The 15,817-nt window shown below is 45.2% G+C and overlaps 1 protein-coding gene across 2 annotated transcripts in view; it reads right to left on the bottom strand.

Moving 5' to 3' along the window:
- Positions 1-15,817, bottom strand: part of BTBD11 (BTB (POZ) domain containing 11) — a 520,423-nt gene that overhangs the window by 16,708 nt on the left and 487,898 nt on the right. For both annotated transcript variants that reach the window (XM_006897535.1, XM_006897536.1), the window contains 3 exons: positions 9,750-9,855; positions 6,446-6,548; positions 3,773-3,854 (listed from right to left, as the gene is read on the bottom strand). In XM_006897535.1, the coding sequence (XP_006897597.1) occupies positions 3,773-3,854; positions 6,446-6,548; positions 9,750-9,855 (291 nt within the window). The remainder of the gene's footprint in view (positions 1-3,772; positions 3,855-6,445; positions 6,549-9,749; positions 9,856-15,817) is intronic.

A 15,817-nucleotide genomic window follows, 5' to 3' on the forward strand; every position in this document is an offset into this window, starting at 1 on the left:
AAGGCCTCAGTTTCCTCATATAAAAATGGGACTAATAATGACAGTAACCCTTTGAAAGCAAAGTTCAGAACCTCAGATACAGTTCTATCCCTTGGGACCAAGCAAGTTTCATGTCAACGTTCAAGCCCAGCTGATACCACTCAGGAATGTTCAATGGCTATCTGGTTCTCAGTAGAAAACAGTACTGAGGGGCTGGGGAAGGTGAAATAGGCACTCGAGTGTTTGGGGGTGTTACGCCTTGGGGCTCCAGTCACCCCGCTGGAGTTGTAGTCTATCCATCAGTCACTTGGCTTCCTCTGCTCCACCTCCCTCTTTTTTCATCCTTTGAAATAGAAACTTTTCATCTTGTCCCCAACACTGAGTCCAGCCCTCATGCGCCTCCAGGGACTTAGCCTGCTGGACATTCAGCTGCAAGAATGTCCTTGTGGGGCAGGGCACACCCACCAGGCGTGGTGGAGAGTGAAGAAGGTTGCTGTGCCCCTCAGAAACGTCACACAACCCCTGACCCATCCCTGATGGCACCTGCTTTCCAAGTGGGAGGAGATGTGGTGATGTCACCTGGCCCTTGATCAAAAGCATCCTTTCCTCCTTAAATGAGGTTCAGGATGCAAATGCTGTAGCCATGGTGGGAAACTGCTGGCTCCCCTGAAATCTAAGTATAGATGAGGGAGTTGTGTTGTTAACTCAAAGGTCACATCTCTCCAGTGGTTCAAATTCACCAGCGACTTATTGGGAGAAAGATGGGCCAGTTCCTCCTGTGTTATACACACTGTTAGAATTCTAACGGTGGGTTAGCTATTTGAGGGTTCTAGCTCCATGGCAATGAGTTTTAGTTTGTGGTCCCCCCAACAATGATCCAGCAATTCCACCCTTAGAGATACATCCAAGAGACCTGAGTGAAAGCATTTATAAAAACAGACACATGTCCACCAACGTACATTGAAGCACTGTCACAATAGTCAAAGGTGAGAACAAAGTGAGTTGCACAGGTTTTTGGTTTCTCAGTGCATACAAAAATCTAAGTTTATACTATGTTGTGATCTATTAAATGGGCAATGTTGTTGTTATGTACCAACAAGTTGCCTGCACCCTGTAGCGATCCTATGTACAGCAGCTCTGAACCCTGCCCTGTCCTGAGCCAGTCTCACTAATTCTGACACACCAACCCCCATTGCCCCAGTTACTGCATCAATCCATCTTATCCAGGGTCTTCTTCTCCTGCGGTATCCCTTCACCTTTCCAAGCATGATGTCCTTCTCCAAGGACTGCTCTCTCCGGGCCATGTGCCCTAAGTATGTGAGACAGAGCTTCAGAATCCTAGCTTCCAAGGAGAAACTTGGTTTTGCCCTCTCCAAGACAGACCAATTTGTTTTCTTGGTGGTCCATAGCATGGTCAAGACTCTTCTCCAGCACCATAACTTGAAGACATTGGTTCTTCCTTCTTCTGTCATCCTTAGTCATTGTCCAGCTCTCTAAAGCATAACAAGCAATTGCAAAGACCATGGCCTGGATTAGGCGCACCTTAGTCTCTAGGCTGACATCACTGCTTTTCAGCACTGGAGAGGTCCCTAACAGCAGATTTTCCCCAATGCAATTCATCTTTTTATTTCTTGACTGCTGGTGTTAAAAAAGTGTTATGTGGATCCGAGCAAGCTATAATTGCTAACTACCTCAATCTCTTCTCCATCTATCATGGTGCTGCCAACTGTCCCAGTGGTGAAAATCTTTATCTTCTTGATGCTGAGCTTCAATCCATATTGAAGACTACAGTCCTTGTCCTTCTGCAGCAAGCTCTTTTGGTCCTCCTCAGTTTCAGCAAGCAAGGCTGTGTCATTTGCATATCGTAGGTTGTTAATGAGTCTTCCTCCAATCTTTATGTCACACTCTTCCTCATAAAGCTCTGTTTCCTGAACTATCTGTTCTGCATATAGATTGAAAAGGTACAGGGACAGGATGCATCCCTGGATGCACTCCTTTCCTGATTTTAAACCATGCAGTGTTTCTTTATTCTTGTTCTGAAGACTGCTTTCTGGTCCAAGCATAGGTTTCACCTAAGTACAATCAAGTGTTCTGGGACTCCCATTTTCCTCAAGGTTAGCCACAAAAAATGTTGAAATATACTGAGACTGACCCAAATGTGACAGAGACATTTTGTGATCACATGCTTTTGGAAACAGAATTGACAGACTGAGGGTTGCCACAAATGACAAATTTTCAATTTGGAAAAAAAAAAAAGGTAATGTCTGTGAAATGTAAAAAAGCAAAATGCAATGCAATTAAGTGTTCCTGTACACACACACACACACACACACACACACACACACACACACACACACACACGAATACTTCTCATAAAAGAAAATGGAGTTATGATGCTTGCAACAACACAGATGCATCCTGAGAACACTATGATGAGTGAAGGAAGCCAATCACAAAAGGCCAAGTGTTATATGCTCTTGCTAATATGAAATGCCTCACACAGGTGAATGTAGAGAGCACAGAATTTAACATCAACAGCCTGGGAGGGAGCGGGGAAAGGAGGAACCAGTGTTTAGGAAGCTGTGAGTTTGTCTGTGGTCATGGAAAACTTGGCAACAGATGTTGATGATAGGCTCACAACTTAATATAATAGGTGTCATGGAACCGCCCACATGGAAAATGTAGCATTGGCAAATTTTCTAGTATTTACATATTTTTAAAATAATAACAAGAATAAATCCATGGATTCTCTAAAAGCACAAGGGTTCCTGGTCATGCTGGATTTCCTATTTGCTGTTATCTTTACCTAGAATGTTCTAAATTAAATTTTTTTTAAAAAATTAATTTTAATGAAAATTTACAGACTTAGGGTTTCCAGTCATTCATTGCTATGCCTTTCTGCCTGCCCACCACCTTCACCATTCACTCTTCTCCTTGAAAAGTAAAAGAAAAACTCTTTCATTGTTATGCAATCCCTCCCCCCAAGTCCAAGTCCACTCCACTGTGCAGCCTTCACTCTGAACTCCTGTCATGACAATAATACATAAATATATATCCCTTTTAAACAGTTCTCTCCTCCATTTCAATGCAGTATACATAATTCCTCCCCTCCTTCTCTGTCATCCCTCAACCCCGATGTCAGTCCCATTTTTACAACAGTGGCCCTATGCAATATTTGTCCTTTTGTGACTGAGATATTTTACTTCTTAAACCCCTACTCTTCCTTAAGCTGACCAACTTCCCCTTCCCCTTCAGTATAATGGCTTAGTGGTAAAGAATTGCACTGACAAGGCAAAGGTTTACAGTTCGAATACACCAGCTGCTCCCCAGGAGAAAGATGGGCAGCTTCCTCCCATGTGATTTACTACCTCTGAAAACCTGCTTAAGGATCAGCTATGGGCCAGTTCCTACTATGGTACACAACAACAACAACAACATCTTAAACACCCAGGCAGACCTTCCCCTGCATCGCTGGTCTGAGTTGACATAGTAGATAGTATCACCCATTCCTAGCTAGCACATGCCATGGTGTAACTGACTCATGTCTCAGAGGAGTCCCTCTGGACTGAGACCTGGAGAATGATGGCCTTTATTCAGTGCACCCAAACCCAAGCCTAGTGTTAGGCCCATGGTAGACGTCTGATCAGCACTGTGAGTACACACATGCATGGTCAGTGCAAGGGATTATGTGAGGAGGGGAACTGACACCCGGTAGAGGGATAGACTGGGCACCTCACCCACAGGCTGAAGACTGGAGGGGTTATGAGGTGTTTCAGGCCATCTCCAGGCTCACCTGAAAGATGGGATACTTCACATAGCCAATCTCTATGCAGGTGCTGTCATTTGTTGGTTTACTGGACAGGAGAGCTTTGAACCTGCATAAGAACACAAACAGGGAGATAAAACACACATTCACACATTGATCCAAGGCTTGTGGAAGAATTAGCTGATGGTAGAAATGTGCAATATTCCTGTTTCCAGTCACTATGAAATATAATGATATATACATAGAATCCTCAACTTAAAGCCTTCTTATAGTATGTCAAAGCTCTCCCCTGCCTTTATTTGTTTCCTTCAAATAGATTGATTACTTTAAATCAGAAGCACATTTTGTAACAGTAGAACAATATACATCAATTTAAGGTAAGTCCCAGCTGTGGCTCCATGTACTCTGGGCTTCTGAACACTCTCTATTAAGTCTTGACATTTAACACCAGGTGCAGACAAAGGGAAATTAGAAATTGAAAGCCAGAGATTTAAAATTAGAGAATTAGAATTGGGGGTCACTGCTGATGACCTGATACACAGAATTAATGTATGTCTTTCAAGTGTTACAATAATTTTCCTTGGTTCAATTTTTAATTTATTTTTTAAACATTTTATTGTTTGGGTCAAAGTGTACAAAGCAAGTTAGTTTCCCATTCAACACTGTATTCACATTTTGTTTTGACTCATTCATTGCATCTCCTCAATATAACAGCACTCTTCCCATTTTCTCTTTGGGGTGCACGTTTCCATTTGCCAATCTTGTCCACTTCCTCCTGAATTCTAAACTTTGTTTTTGGGCCAATACTACTCTTCTTGTCTCAGATGCTTGATTGCTTTGGGGAGCAAGTTTCTCAAGGATGTTAATGTTTATACCACAACATTCCCCCACCCCCTACAATCTGTTTTAAAGTTAAAACTCAAAAGGCAAGACATTATTTTGAACTGTTAAATTATCAAACTTATAACTGGACAAGAAAAAGAATCTTCTAGAAGTTCAGGTCCTCCAGGGTCCACACAAAGCCCTCCTCACTGAGTCTTTTCTGGACTCTTGGCTCTGAGGCCACAGCCTCATCTTTATCACTTCTTGTGGTGCTTTCCACCCTCTTCCACCTCCACAATCTTTGGTGCTTAGGGCCAGGATTGCCAACTGGATAGTGCCTGTCTACCATTATTGAGTGTTTTCATCAAGAAATCAGTATATGAATTCTAATCAAAAGAGGAACTCATGTGGAATAGAATTTCAAATTATTACAGAATCTAGATTTACTAATCTAGACAAACCTCTGAATCTATCACTCAGAGAAAAATCTTCAAATCATACGCTGAAATTACCCTTGAGCCTATTTTAGACATCAGTTTGGCTACACTAGGGAAGAATTTTCACTGCGGCCTTTGTGGACATTAGATCATGTCATTTTAATGTCATAAAACTAAGGAACCCTTCCCCACCAAAAAGAATTATTTATATGAGAGCAAATTGTTAACAGTAACTTTTAACACAGATGTAAACTTCAGGGGTTGTTGTAGTTAGTGCTGTCGAGCTGAGTACACTCAGAGTGACCTTGTGAACAACAGATCTGGACCCTGTCCTCTCCTGTGCCATCCTCATCTCCTCTGACACACGTGAGCCCACTGCTGCAGTCAGGGAGTATACTCTGAGGTGCTCTGGTGGTGCAGTAATTAAGTGCCTGGCTGTTGCCTGAAAGGACAGAGTTTGAACCCACCAGCCCCTCCACGGGAGAAAGCTGTGACAGTCTACTGCCACAGACATTTTTCTTTCTGTAGTCACAGCATGCTGTGCTGCTAATCATTAAGTCGGTCATTGGCAGCCACCAGCTGATCCACGGGAAAAACGAGCAGTCTCCTCTCATTAAGATCTACAGTCTTGCAAACTTGTTAGAAGGTCACTATGAGTTAGAACACTCGACAGCAGTGCATTTGGCTGGGTTAGAGTGAGCTCCGGTGGCCTAGTGGCAAGCAGCTGAGCTGCAATCCTGAAGACGTGCAGTTCAAATCCACCCGCTGCTCTGCAGGAGAGGGATGGGCAATCTCCTCTTGTGTGATTAAATGCCTCTGAAAACTTGCCAGAGGGTCAGGTAGGGGTCAGTTCTGACTTGATGGTACACAACAACAACAACAATATTATGATTTAAACAAAAGTTTTCTAAGTTAGTTCACTTTCCATTCACACACATTTTAAAACGGCATCAATCAAAATATAATACACGCAATGTGACTCTTTTCTCATCCTCTCTGTGATTCATCCTTCTGTCTCACCCCTAGTCGTGCCTTCTGAGCTTTATCCCTGGACACATGCTGCCCTTTTGATGACATGTGGTTGATTATTTTAAGGACAGAGGGGTCTCCCTATTATTCATCGTATAGGCCTATCTATAAGAAGTTTGGTTTTGAGTTGAGCCACACAGTTGTTTTGCTCTCCAGCATGAAGGGTGACTAAGGGGTAGTCTTGGGAGATCTACCAGTCTCTATTGGACCAGTAAGCTGAGCTCTTAGGATTTTGAGCTCTGTTCCATATCTTCACCTCTCAGGATCTTCTACTGTGGGCCTTTTTGAGTGGCCAGGAATGGTAGCTGGGCACCATCTAGTTCTTCTGGTCTCAGATTGTAGAATTTTAGGTTCCTGTGGACTGTTATTATATATTTTTACTTCTCTCCCTCTGAGACTAACAGTTACCTACCTTGGAGAGGCTGTAAATAGCAGCACTTTGTGAGCATAAAATGGTCTTCCTTCTACCAGAAAAGTGACATCTGACATTTCTTTATTGTTCAGAAAATGAGGATCTAGAACACAAAAGGGGAAAAAAAAAGGACATGTTAGTGGAAAATGAGGGTAAGCTTGGGTTTCTGAAGGTACAATCAGAGCTGGGGAGGAAGTAAGACAATGGTGATAAGACATGGTTCAACAGGAGACATCAACTCAAAGGTCACTCATGTCCATGAAAGTCCTTTTCACAGAGACTCCTCAGAGTTCACAGGAGATGAAAAGTTGCATCTCCTCCAGGCACACTCACCCATATGCAGAGCTCAGGCACTTCCAGGTCTCAAAGAACCTTGTATCCAAGAATACTATCCACCTCCACCTGGCTCCTACCTTCTGCAGCTTGGTGCCAACATGATGCAAGTTGCTTAGCAGGACTGCTGGCCTTGCCACTGTTCTATGGGGCTTAGAAAATCCAAGTGACAGGGGACTGGAAACCCAAACCCTTCTCTCTTAGGATCTGTGACACACGGGCTGGTCCTTGCCCTCATCTCCAATGATAACAACAAAGACTTACTGAGTACTTACGCAAGCAGGCTCTTCTATTTAATCCTAGGAGCTAAGGATCACATAGCGAGCTCTGGTGGCTTAGTGGGAAGAAGATGTGCTGCCAACCCAAAGGCATATGGTTCAGATCCACCAGATGCTCTATGGGAGCAGGATGTGCAGTTTCCTCTGTGATTTACAGCCTCTGAAAACCACTGGAGGGGCAGCTATGAGTCAGTTCTGACTCGATGGTACACAACCACAACGACAAGGATCACATTGTCCCTACTGTGCAGAAGAAGAAACAGAGGCACGAGGACATTATTGCAACAGGTTCACACTAGTGACTGCCACAGGAGCCAGGATTTGAACTTGGGCTCTCAGATTCAAGAGGCTGCATTCAGCATGAAAAACCCACCCGAAATTGCTGTCATCATATTGGTTCTCGCTCCTGGCAGCTGCATGTATTACAAAGCAAGACTGCTCCTCAGGGATTTCTTGGCTGAGATTTCCACAAAAGCCAACTCTACCAGGCTTATTTTTATTTTTAGCACTGCTTGCCTGGGAAGATGAGTGGAATGGCCAGATTCTGCAAAGGTGTGTTTTCTGGTTTGAGGTTGAGACTTGGGTGTGGCTGTTGCTCACAACTGGGTGTGAGCTGACTGGATCTGGCCTCATTTTTGAAAACGCATTTGGGCCCTCGGGCCTGTGGCCCTCCAGCTTGGTTTTTCTGGAGCTCCCAAATAAAATAGGCTTGAAAGCAGGAGTGGCACCCACTTCCCCCCCCCCAAAAAAAAGCTTGCCTCTGGAAAACTCCATGAACTTGAAGAAAAGATGAACGATTCACGTTCAAGACTTTCCTTCATAGGGTTGCTATGGGTCGTCTACGACTAGACGACACTTAACAACAACTGCTGGGTGAGTCTGAACCACCAAACTTCTGGTTAGCATCCAAGAATGAACCATTTGTGATCCCCTCGGTCATCTCTTACTCCCACACTTACCACAACCAGTTCCCACACCTGCCTCCTAAATTGCTGACAGCTCCTACTTTTAGCTCTTTTCACTGTTCAAGGATTCAGTAGGAAGGCAGAGGATGACACTGTTGTTGCTGCTGTGTGCCCTCAAGTTGAACCTGACCCATAGCTGACCCTCCAGTGGGTTTTCAGAGGCTGTTTAATCGCATAGGCGGAAACTGTGTATCCTTCTCCAGGCACCAGTTGGTGGATTCGAACCATATACCTTTGAGATTACAGTGTAGTTTTTTTACCACTAGGCCATGAGAGCTTTGTACAGAGCAACTTGGAGTGACAGAGGACACTGTAGCACTCCCCAAATTCATGGCTCTCATGTTTGCCACAGTCTCCACCACTCCCTGATGTCTCTTATACTGATCTCATTCCACTTATTTTCATGACCTGCTTGACCCTACAGACTTCCAGTTCAAGTCCCAGTTATAATCATTCTTATTTTTTCTTTAAAGCACATACCAAAGAACCACTATTAAGTGACCCTTAGTTATTAAAACAAATAAAGACTGTATTGAAGCTGTAAAACATGGCATGATTTATACAGGCATGTCTCAGACACACTGCAGTTTCATCCCAGACCCCCGTGATAAAGTGAACATGACAGGAAAGTGAGTATTTGCTCCCCAGGGCATAGAAAACTATGTCTCAACTCTGTGGTGGTCTGTTAGGTACACAACAACATCATGAAGTCTGAAATAACGTGAGCATTATCAAGATGTGACACAGAGGCAGGAACCAATCCCAGCTGTCATGCTGGTGGGTTTCGGAAGGCTGGAAGTCTCCCGGGAGGAGATGGCCTAGGTTTCTTTCTCAGAGGTGCTGGTAGATGCGACCCACCAAGGGCTGGATCCATGCAAGTCATCAAGAAGGAAGAAAACTGTGATTGCGGCTTTCGTGGGATGGCAGAGGGGACCATGTCCCCATCCCAGGTATGTTCCCTCATGTTAGGGGGTGTATGTGTGAAAGTTTGTGTGGCTTTGGGGGGCATGTGATGCCCTCTCCTCTTTATTCAATCTAGAAGGACGTCCACTATGAGAACACTGGCCTGTTAACTCTCTTGCTATTTCTCCTGGGCAGGAGGAATGGCTTCCCAGAGGGGTGAACCGTGGATGGAGCTCAGAGGCGAAGCTCAGCCCCATCCTCTGTGGGGTGTCTGCTTATGTGCAGGAAGTGCCTGGAGGGGGAGGAGGAGGTGCTTAATTCCTGCCTCTTCTGCCTGACCCTGGGCTCCAATCCTGGCCAAATACACCTCATGAGGAGCCATCACCTGTCGGCCAGCAGAGGCTTGTGTGTTGCTATGTTGTCAAATAGGCTTCAGTGGGGCTTCCAGACTAAGATGGACTAGAGAGAAAGACCTGGTGGTCTATGTCCACAATTCAGCATTGACAACGCTCTGGACTATGGTGGTCCGATCTACAAGCAGTTGTGAGGATGGGGTAGGAACAGGCAGTGTCCATTCGGTTGTGTGTGGGGTTGCTGTGAGTAGAAGGCTGGTTTGACGGTAGTTCTCCTCTCCATGCTCCCCAGGTCCATTTGAAAAACAGGTCTACTGCACAACAAAGGTGATGTTTCGTCTCTACCTGCCTGGCCCCCACTAGCACCTCTAAATTGCCCTCAACCCCTCCTCTGCTCCTCTGTGACATCTGCTTCCTGACTGATCTTAAATCACGAGGTGACAAGCCCCCAAGGGCCCTGCACACCACTCACCCAGGCGTGAGGTCTGCTTCCGCTTGATCTCCGTGAGTTTGGGGATGGGGTAGGGCCCGTAGCAGTGGGTGAAGATGACGCAGAGCTGCTGGCTGATCACCTCATTCTGTGGAGAGAAAAAAAGAGGGGTTCACACTGCTGGGGGCTGTGCTGGCTCTTCCTGCCCTGAGAGTGCAGCCCGTGGGGTGAGAGGAACCCACAGCAGGGGAAATGCCCTGGCCTTGGCATGCTCCATCTATCCTGGCAGGTGCATGGTTTACTTGTTCTGAATACTCTATTTCTTGCAGTTATTTGTGTAAGGAATGTGTAACTAAACCATTTTCTCTCTTCCTGGAGTCCCTGTGGGGTGCAAACAGTTGACCTGTTTGGCTGTTAACAGAAAAGTTAGTGGCTTGAGCCTACCCAGAGATGCCTAGGAAGAAAGGCCTGGCCACATCCTGAAATATCAGCCAGTGACAGCTCTGTGGAGCAGGGTCGCCAAGGAGCAGCTATAGCTCTCGCCCTGATCTTTTCATATCCACTTCAAGGCAGAGTTTTTGCAGCTCACAGAACAGAAAATAAATCTACCCCCTCCAATACACCTTTTTCAAGACTTCAGAATTCTGGAAGTTGCTAATTATCCTGGAAATAGCACAAGCCCTTTTGATCCAGCGCCTGTGCTCGCTATTCACACAACACAGACGCTCTTCCAATCGGCCTCCCCGTGACTTTGACTTGGTGCTGAGGCATTTCCGGCCCAGGCATCTGAGTCACTTTCTCCCAAAAGGGGGAAAGCAATCTGGAGTGAAAACCTCTGGCTGCCGATTGATTGGTCAAGGACAAAGGAGCCGGTTCTTGACTGACCCTGTCTTTCCCATCACTGTCTCATCCCCCTGCTGACCCTTCCGTGTTCGTGAATCACCTCTAACTGCAAGTACACAGTAGGAAGGAAGCAATTCGTAACAATTTGCTGCTTTTTTATTAGGTGAAGGAGTTGAAACCAGGGGCTTTCGAATGAAAGACAGTTAAGACACGTTAAATGAGTAGAGGAGGTTATATGTTTCTGCCACACTACATTTTTGGGATTAATTCCCTACATATACATTTGCATTAATAGATAAATATAAGACAGGATCTGGAAAAATACAGTAGCTGTCTTTGGGTATGTACGTACGCAGGGGCAGGAGTGATTCAGTGGTAGAATCTTTGCCTTCCATTTGGGAGACAGGAGATTGACTTCCAGTCCATGCATTTCAAGCTTGTCACCACTTGTATGAAAGTGGATAACTGCACATTGCTATGATGATAAACATAAGCTTCTAGACTAAAATGCACTAGGAAGAAAGGTCTGGCAATCTACTCCCAGCCACCAGCCAACAGAAAGCTTAGGATCGCAATGTTCTAAAGGTCTGACCCACAAGTTGTCACAGGGAATTGTACAAGACAGAACAGTGTTTCCTTTGGGTTTTAAGGATCAAAATTGTGCCATTATGCTGAGTGAAATATCCCAGTCACAAAAGGACAAATATTACATGATGCCACTGTTGTAGAATGGGACTGTCCTTGGGGTTGGGGAGACACTGAGTAAGATGGGTTCAATAATGTATACTGCACTGAAGCAGAGGAGGGAGAGAACCATCTAAAAGAGAGATGTAACTGGGTATTTCTGTCATCACAGGAGACTAAAGCAAGGGCTGCATGGTGGAGGGGACCTGGGGGAGGGTTTGTAAAACAATGAAAGAATCTTTTCTTTTACTTTTCCATAATTTTTGGACTCATGTACTTATAACTTGTTAGTCAAATTTGTGTCTTCTGGGTTGCAACACCCCCATGATACATCTTGAAGGATATGTACATGTACAGCCAAGCACAATCAATAAGAGTGCATCTGAATTCCAAAATCAATCTCCATAATAGTCTATGTGTTTCCTACTGCCAAAGGGGCCCTTTAGAGTAGTGAGAGAAGATCTTCACCCTGAAACCCACAGCGTCCCTTTTCAGCAGGAAGTAGCTAAGAGAATACGCCGTCCCCTTTTCCTTATGACTCAGGGTGAAGTCTCTCTCAGGGAGGAGTGATAGGGAATGGCAAAGGATACACTGACAAAGAAGATTAATCAGAACTGGCTTTGACAAGCACTGTGGCATTTGGACAAGAACAAACTGGGAGGAGGGTAAAGAGAATGAGTGGAAGCCCAAAATCTCTGTAAATGTTTATGAAAATTAATAAAATATAATTATAGAAAGAAAAAAAAAGATGCCGCACTGCAATTCCAGAGGTACGTGGTTCAAATCCACCAGATGATCTGCTGGAGAAGGAGGGGGCAATCTCCTCCTGTACCAGTCAGATCTGATTTGACGGTACACGTAAAATAATACAATAAAAATTTAAAAAAAAAAATTGTGCCTTTGGCATCACCTAGGCTATGAGCTGTAAACTCGGCTCCTCTAGTCTAAAGCCAGCTGTTTAAATGCGCACATAGACCTGCAGCATCAGCACCACCTGGGAGCAAAGGTGATGTGGATCTGACTTTCGGAGCAGCACTGTGTGGTAGGTGGGCTGAACATCCCTGGGGAGGTGAACGTGATTAGATGGCCATCTCGGAGTATGTTACTTTACAGGACGCAGGAGACTGTGCATGTGTGACCAAGGGTACTAACCGGTTGACTTTATAGTAAAGAGATTATCCTGAATCATCTAGACGTGCCCGTGTAATCTGCTCAGTCCTTACAAGGAGAAACAGGAGACGTCAGAAAGGAGGTGCGGAGAGGAAGTCAGAGTCCAAGTATGAGAAGGACTCTGATGGGAGGTGCCAGTGATGGTAGTGAAGGAAGAAGTGACAACATGGAAATACGAGCAACATGAGAAGCAGTGCTGGTGATTTTCGGGAGAGCATGTGACCCTAGTCACCAGACCCTCGTGAGGAAGCAGCAGGCCCCGGTCCTGCAATCACAGGGAACTGCATTCCTCCCTACACCTGAGTGGACTCGGAAGTAGATTCATCCCAGAGCCCCCAGAAAGAAACACAACTCTGCTGACACCCTGGTTTTTCCTTTAGAGACACTAAGGAGGGAAAATGTGCCTGGGCTTCTTAGAAACACAGATAATAAGCGAAGACTGTTGCAAGGCTCTGAGCTGTGGTCATTGGTTATGGAAATACCAGAAAACTAGGTAGAGGCTGCCTTGGAGCCCCTGAGTGGCACAGTTAGGGCACTTGGCTGTTAACTGGAAGGAGGGAGGGTTGAGTGTCCCCAGAGGTATCTCCAAGGGAAGGCTGGTGATCTAATCCTGACAAATGAGCCGTGGTGAACCCTCTGGAGCACAGTTCTACCCTCACACACGTGGGTCACCAGGAGACGGAACTGACTTAACGACTAATGGTTTAACCGGTCAAAGTCAGCCTCTCTTGGGTCATATTTCATTGTCCCCAGCATGCCAGATACATTGTGGACATTCAATAGTACAGGCTGATCATAAAAAAAGGTGAGACCTGCCATTTGCTAAATGGCTTGAAAACTATATTTTGAAAGCTATGGGTCTCAATCACCAGCACTAGGGTTCAGTTCAAGTCTGCTGGTGAGCCATCTCCTATTTAATAAATTCTGAGAGAAGTGATGAATACCCATTTCCAGAGCCCTGGTGGCCCCAAGAAGAGGACTGGGTAACCTCTAAGCCCTTCTATAGGGCCTTCAACCGATCCAAGAGGTATTCAGCCCTGTGGAAAGAACAACAGACGTGGACAGGGTAAGGCCCTTTCTCCCAGCACTCCTGACCTCTTCTTCCAACACTACTATGATGTCATGTCATCTGAGAAAATAAATATAAGGGCTGGCCTCTTCTACTGTGAATGGAAGTGACAATTCTCTAGTAAAAATACCCACGGAGTCGTAAGTCCCCATTCCTCCAGTGTGAGTGACGCAGAGTGACTTCCTTTCAAAGAGTTCAATGAAGAAAGGGGAGAAAGAGACTAACTTGCCAAGGAAGGGTGACAAACATGACCTCAGCCAGGCGATCAAGGTCAGTCACAGAGCTCAGTCATGTATCGTTCATATGATGTGATGAGAACGGTGCTTTACCTCTGTGGTCTTCTTCCTTATGCCACATAAACACAATCCAATCATGGGGAAAAAAACACCAAATTCACTGGAGGGGAAATATTAAAAGTATTTGACTGCAACACCTCCAAAGGCACCGAAAAGGAGGCAAGTCAGAGAAAGTGGAATCAGCCAGAGTGAAAGAAGATGTTACTGACGTAATGCACTTGCTGAATTGAGGAAGGACATCAGGCAAAAGCTATGGAAAGAGGAGTAAGTATGAGCTCTCATCACAGTTGTCATGTGCCGTCAAGGGAGAACAGACTCTCCAGTGGGTGTTCAGAGGCTGCAAACAGCACGAGAGGAGACTGTCCATCTTTCTCCCACAGAGCGTCAGGTGGATTTGAGCCACGTGCCTTTGGGTTGGCAACACAAACCACTAGGGCCTGATGAGGGTCAGAGAAACCAAGAGAAATCCTCCCTGAGAAAGATGACACAAGAGCCGTAACAGTGGGTTTAAAAAATCGTATCATAACAAGATTGCGAAGATGGCCCAGGACTAGACGACGTTTCATTCTCGTGGGATCACCATGAGTTGGAGTCAACTTGCCAGCCATTAATAATAACAGCAGCAGCAGCAACAACATCTATGAGAGTTGTTGATAATAGTGGAAACTGGCTGAGGGATCACCTGGGAACATTCTGTGCTATTTGCTCAACTTTTCTATAAATCTAAAACTGCTCTAAAAACCAAGTCTACTATTAACAAGCCTTCCCAATGAGAAAATGTGATAATAATGATGACAGTATTAGAAGTAAAGCAAGGAAAGGGAATGAGGGAGAGCTGAGGATTATAGCAGACAACAACTCCCAGGCTTCAGCTATCCATCTGCATGAGGGAGTGGAGCAGGGGTGGCGGCAGCCTCAAGACAGACCAGCAACACAGACGTGACCATGACTGGAGGTCTCAGCCGCCTAGGGTTGGCTGGGGGGTCGGGTGGGAAGAGTGCTGACCAGGCAAGATAGGGGCGGAAGTGGATGCTAGAGGAAGTGGATGTTGGCAGAGCAGGGCAGGGGCAGAACCAAATTACAGACGCAGAGGCAGGGGTGGGATTGCAGGGAACCAACACTTAATTGGTTACTTTTGTAATGGGAAGTATATTTCATCTACCTTTCTGGGTAAAATGTTTGTCTGCCAGATATTGCTCTAAGATGAACATCTAAATTAAAGCAGACTAGGGAGAAGGATTTGCCATTCACTTAAAAAAAACCAAAAAAACAACAACAAAAAAACCCCAGGCCCTGGAAAACCCTAGGCCCAATGTTGCTGTTATGTGCCATCTGGTTGCTTGTGACTCATAGTGACCCTATGTACAATAGGTCTGAATTCTGATCTATCTTGAACCAACCTTATCTCTGACACACCTACCATGATTGCCCCAGTCACTGAATTAATCCATCTCACCCAGGATCTTCATGTCTTGGGCTGTCCATCCACCCTTCCAACCATGATGTATCTCTCAGAGACTGGTCCCTCCTTGCAACATGCCCAAAGTATGTCAGACATAGCTTCAAAATCCTTGCCTCCAAAGAGTAGCCTGGCTTCACCCTCTCCAGGATGGAACTGTTTGTTTTCCTAGCAGTTCACAGTATATTCAATACTCTTCTCCAGCACCACAGCTCAAAAGAGCCTCAATTTTTCTTCTGTCATACTTATTGTCCAGCTCTCTGATTCACAGCAAGCAACTGTGAAGACCACAGCCTGGATCAGGCACACCTTAGTCTCTAGACTGACACTGTTGCTTTTCAGTACTCTGGAGAGGTCCCTGACAGCAGATTTTCTCAATGCAATTCATCATTTGCTTTCCTGGCTGCTGGTATGGCACCTGAGGCTGAGTCCTCTGGTGGCACATATAAAGGAGCAGGAACAAGCAGACAGTATTTATTGGAACATGGTATGAGAGAAGCATGAATGTAGGTTAATTGGATATTGTTAAGAGAGAAATGGAACACATAAGTATTGACATACTAGGCACTGGTGAAATGACATGAATTGG

This window comes from Elephantulus edwardii, unplaced genomic scaffold (genome assembly GCF_000299155.1).
Source record: "Elephantulus edwardii isolate Elephantulus edwardi_28Jun2011 unplaced genomic scaffold, EleEdw1.0 scaffold00211, whole genome shotgun sequence".
Taxonomy (NCBI): domain Eukaryota; kingdom Metazoa; phylum Chordata; class Mammalia; order Macroscelidea; family Macroscelididae; genus Elephantulus; species Elephantulus edwardii.